The 4,983-nt window shown below is 45.2% G+C and overlaps 1 protein-coding gene and 1 non-coding gene across 2 annotated transcripts; one reads left to right on the top strand and one right to left on the bottom strand.

Moving 5' to 3' along the window:
• Nucleotides 1-2,310: 2,310 nt before the first annotated feature.
• Nucleotides 2,311-2,604, top strand: LOC130859192 (small cysteine and glycine repeat-containing protein 6-like). The gene has a single exon (XM_057746494.1). It carries the CDS (start codon nucleotides 2,311-2,313, stop codon nucleotides 2,602-2,604), a length of 294 nt encoding a protein of 97 aa, XP_057602477.1.
• Nucleotides 2,605-4,336: 1,732 nt separating this feature from the next.
• LOC130859691 (U6 spliceosomal RNA) lies at nucleotides 4,337-4,440 on the bottom strand. The gene has a single exon (XR_009055255.1). It is a non-coding gene; the product is annotated as a U6 spliceosomal RNA (small nuclear RNA).
• Between the last annotated feature and the right edge of the window lie 543 nt (nucleotides 4,441-4,983).

Raw genomic sequence — 4,983 nt, 5'->3', positions numbered from 1 at the left:
TGTGAGTTGTGGGAGGGTCTGCAGACCATACCCGTCATTGGACACCCCTAGACCAGGTGATCTGTGAGCTTCCAAGGGGGTTGGTACAGTGAAGTTTAAGGTACAATCCCTGATCTCAAAGAGTTTGCAATAAAGTGATATTGGGAGCTGGGGATGTGAAAATGGCAACAGATTCAAAGTCCACTGCTGAGGCCAGATGCCGTGATCCTGTTTTGTGACCAGTGGAAACTGCTGAGTCAAGAAGCATTTATTCTTTACCTCTTCATTTGAAGCATACCATTGTGATTTGTCTTCTCACACCCAGGCTGTAATGATTATTTTAAAAACAGAAATACGTCTCAAGAATTTGCATTTTGATGATGTAATTCTTGGTATGTTTACCTTTGGATGAGGATCTAATTTTGTCTTGGATGATATGACATCAGTTGATGTCTGAGAGAAACACCACTGTGCTAAGTAGCCGGACTTAGGCGATTCTGAGAGCAGGGCAGGTACCCTGAGGAGTGCAGGTGCAGAGGCCAGAGAAGTAGGGGAAAAAGGAGTCTGTGGCTATGAGGTAAAGACTGTAGCTGTGGATCCTGGTGGGATGTTGGGATGTGAGGACTGGAGACCAACATGGAGACTATAAAAATGTAAGGTAGGAAAAATGAGAGTGCAAGTGGGCTGTTCATCACACAAGCTGATGTAAGAGCACCTCTAGCCATCACTGAGAGTCCAGTGACCTTGGTGGGAATGTTTGATGGCTGACTTTTCCCCGCCAAGCTTCATTTGCAACATGGCTTGCTGTTGGGAACCCATTTTGCCAATTTGGTAAGATTGGTCTTCAGGAATTTGAGTGAGAGGAAATGCTGTGTCATCCCTAGGGCTGATTGGTGGTGTTATCAGTGACCCTAAACCATTTCTGTGGTATGTGGACCACGGAACATTTCAGCTGCTCAAGGGGTGCTTGAGCAGGGGTGAGGGGCGCAGTGGAGCAGAGATATGTGAATAGGTGTGAGAGATTTAAAGAGGCAGAATCAACAGAGTTTGGTGAAAGACTAGATACGGGCTGAGAGAAAGGAAGGATTCAAAGATGACTTTTTTTTTTAATGGATTGCCAACTTGATGGGTAAGGAACAGTGGAGAAATTTACTTTTTTGGGAGGAGGCAGGAAAGATTAGGCCTTGAGTCTGGGGCAAGTGACACTGGAGTTGCCTCTGAGACACCTGCTGGGAGAAGGTGGACTGCGAGTTGGCTACATCTGGAGTCTGGAGAAGATTCCAAGCTGGAGATGCACATTCAAGGAACGAATCCAGACGTATACGTGCAGAAATGGAAACCATGGGTGTGGATGTGAACACTAAGGGAGAGAGTGTAGAGTGAGAGAGGAGAGCATTGGATCAAGGCTTTTTAAAAAAAAAATTATTTATTTTATTTATTTATTTTTGGTTGTGCTGGGTCTATGTTGCGGCAGATGGCTCCTTTAGTTGCAGCACATGTGTTCCTTAGTTGCGGCCAGCAGGCTCCTTAGTTGTGGCTCATGGATTCCTTAGTTGCAGCATGCCTGTGGGATCCAGTTCCCTGACCAGGGATCAAACCTACGTCCCCTGCATTGGGAGGGGGATTCTTAACCACTGTGCCACCAGGGAAGTCCCTGGATCAAGACTTTTAATAGAAAACTTTTGAGGTTAAAAAAGAAAAGAGGGTCATTTCATTTAAAATCAGTTTTTGGAAATATAGCCATGAACATGTAACTTCACAAGAACTAAAATGGCCAATTTAATGAGGTGGAAGGCAGACAATAGTAACAAATGAGAACATTTTGAAAGAGAATGGTTTGTTCAATTTGCATATTCATATTTACTTGCCTGCATCTCGAAGTTTCCATTAAAGCAGGGTCATTTCAACTGAATATTTGGAGAAAAAAACCATTGAAGAGAAACGGAACAGGAGGTGGTAGCAATCCAGTGCCTTCTTAATTCAAAATCTCAAAGATTCAACTGTGTTTCTGTGAAAATGAAGATTCCCTCCAACATGTTAGCATCTCTTGGTTTGTTTCTAAAATAACTTTAAAGAGAAAAGCTAAAATTAGCAAACATATTGGGTCAAATATAGTCCATAAGAATGTAAACAAACAATCACCCTGGACAACCCTATTTGGAAACTGAAATGGCAACAAGAGGAAGTGACCACTGGTCATGAGTCCTGGGTCCCTCCTTCTCCCTTCTCCAAAGATGGTATATAAGGGCCTTGCCAGCAGAAGGTGGCATCAGACCTCCCTCCCCTCCTGAGTCTCCTCCTCACCTCTCCTGAGTCCTCTCTACCGACACCATGGGCTGCTGTGGTTGTGGAAGTTGTGGCGGCTGCGGTGGCGGCTGTGGTGGTGGCTGCGGTGGTGGCTGCGGCAGCCGCCCAACGTGCAGATGCTGCCGGGTCGGCTGCTGCACCAGCTGCTGCCCCTGCTGCTACGGCTGCTGTGGGGGCTGCTGCAACGTCCCCGTGGTCTGCTGCTGCCGCCGCACCTGTAGCTGCAACCCGTGTGGCTGCGGCTGTGGGAAGGGCTGTTGCCAGCAGAAGGGCTGTTGCCAGCAGAAGGGCTGCTGCAAGAAGCAATGCTGCTGCTAGGTGGGTCAGTCTGCAGGTGCTGCTGGTACCCATTCTGTTGGTAACACTTCCCTCCTTCCCATTCTGCCTGTTTTTCCTCCACTCTCTGGTCCTGGACTCTACCTGGCTTTCTTTGTTACCTCAAGTCTTTCTATTGGAAAAATGTCCAAAGTAATAGGCAACATCTAATGGAAAAAATATGTATGCAGCCCAGCACCTGAGTAATTGTGTAAAGCAGTAAACCCAGCTGAGTGAAATCCTGGTTCCTGATGTTTGGTTTGATGGATATGAACACATCCAACTGACTGCCTTTCAGCTTCATGTGTTCTCCATTTTCGCCTGTCGTCATGCATGGCTTTCTTTTCTCTTTTCTCTTTTTTCCTTGATATCACATAATATTGTCCACATTTCCTAATAAAATAAAAACTAGATGCCCATAAGAAAACATTCTTTTTGTCTTCATTATGTTTGAGCACACTGAGTCCTGGTTTGTCTGTTCTGAAACTTAAGAGGGAATTTATCTTTGAATAAAGACTTTAAAACCCTCGCAGTGGCGGCATCATAAGCAAAGGTTGTATAAGAAGCTCTGCCAGGTCTGGAGGGACCAGCCTCTCCCCCCAGTGAAACATCACTTTGCCTCTGAGGCTCCTCCCTCCCTCACACCCCAGCTTGTAGACTCTTCCTTGTTTTATTGATGCAATACAACCGGGCTCATCAGTAGCGGCTCCACAAGCCAAACACGACCTTCCCTTCAGGACCCAAGTACAGAATTCAGTGGTGGGACTAAGACCATTTGGACTTTTTTATTGATATGGTCAATCTTTTTCTTCACCTATTCCTGTTCTTTATGTATGAAATCTTCTTTTTTCATTTTATTCTAGTACACTGTAACATTCAATAAAAGACATTGAAACACTTTAGAATAAAACACTTAGATTGCCACAAATTCTCCCAATGCCTCTGTCTTCTTAACCATCTTTAGCAAAAGTAGTAAGTGAAATGAAGGCTTGGTGAAAGGAAGCCAAGGGGGAAGGGTGTTTTCAGTGCACTTTTCCAGGAGGAAGTCTTTTCCACTCCTTCAATTTAATTAAAAGCAACAGGGTAACCTCTTCTTTTCTTTTTCCTTCTCTTTTCTATTCCTTTCTTTCCCTCCCCTCTCTTTCCCCTCCTTTTCCTTTCCTTTTCCTTTTTCTGATTATTTTCTACAACTTTTTCCAGCTGTTGAGATTTTGCTGTTTTACAAGGAACAGAGATCGTAGGCTGAGGAGAATTTGGATTGCAATGGTTCAGTATTTCCATACTGATGTGACCTCTATGTTCAAAAAAGTGAAAAAAGATCTAGTGTGGATAACACACAAAAATAGAGTAAGTTAACAGGATAGCTGGACTCAAAATCGAGATAAAGATCCCCATGGAGCTGATACAGAATGAGAATGCAGAATGCAAGGCTGCACCCGGGGCCTTGCTGGGTTCTGGGAATGAAAGTGGGCTCTTAGGAGAGCGGAGGTATGATGGCAAAGTCTAGTCGTCCCACGTGAGACGGGGACCAGAGCCACACTTGCTTTCGAGGTTAGGTACAGGGTGGGTCCTCTTGGGTCTTGAAAAATATCTACTGCTCTTGGCTGCCTGGGGCTATGGCTTCTAAACTACGGTCCACCAGAGAGACTGGAGGATGGACATAGTCCTGAGACCACAAATCTTTTCCTCCTCCTCCTTCTCTTCCTCTCCCCTCCTCTTCCCCCTCTTTCTTCTTTTAAATACGAAACAATCCATAACTTTGTGTGTCATCCTTACACAGGGGCCATGCTAATCATCCCTGTATCCTTCCAGTTTGAGTACATATGCCACATCTGACACCACAAATTGACTTAATTCATCTGTGGCTTGAGAATAATCTATGATATCCCTCGACTGCTATGGGATGGGGCCTGGGAGGGGGGCAGGAAAGATAAGTACAGAACGTCTAGACGGGAAGAAGCAAAGGGGGTGGGGACTTGGGGTGAGAAGAGAAAGAAATGAAAACAAACCCCAAACACCTCCCTCTTTAGGTAAGTAGGCAAACAAGTTTCAAAAACTCTTTGTAGTAGGAATCTCTAAGATGGTGCCTAATGACCCCTGCCTCCTGGTGTTGACAAGCTTGTGAAATCACCTTCCCTTGAGTACTGGCTGGATCTAATAGCTAATGACTTCAATGCCACAGGAATGATAGGATGTCACTTCCTTGATTAGGTCACAAAGTCTGTAACCTCCATCTTCAAGCTGACTCTTGATTTCTTAGCTTGTACATTTTGATGAAGCAAGCTGCCACGTTGGAGAGACCCACATGGCAAGGGACTGAGGATGGTCTTCAGTCAACCGCCAGCAAAGAATTGAAGCCCTCGGCTCAATGGCCCACAAAGA

This window comes from Hippopotamus amphibius, chromosome 8, assembly GCF_030028045.1.
Source record: "Hippopotamus amphibius kiboko isolate mHipAmp2 chromosome 8, mHipAmp2.hap2, whole genome shotgun sequence".
Lineage (NCBI taxonomy): Eukaryota > Metazoa > Chordata > Mammalia > Artiodactyla > Hippopotamidae > Hippopotamus > Hippopotamus amphibius.
This window is presented reverse-complemented; position numbering and strand designations above follow the sequence as displayed.

Coding starts and splice junctions, on each gene's coding strand:
- LOC130859192 (XM_057746494.1), top strand. CDS start 2,311: ATGGGCTGCTGTGGTTGTGGAAGTTGTGGCGGCTGCGGTGGCGGCTGT.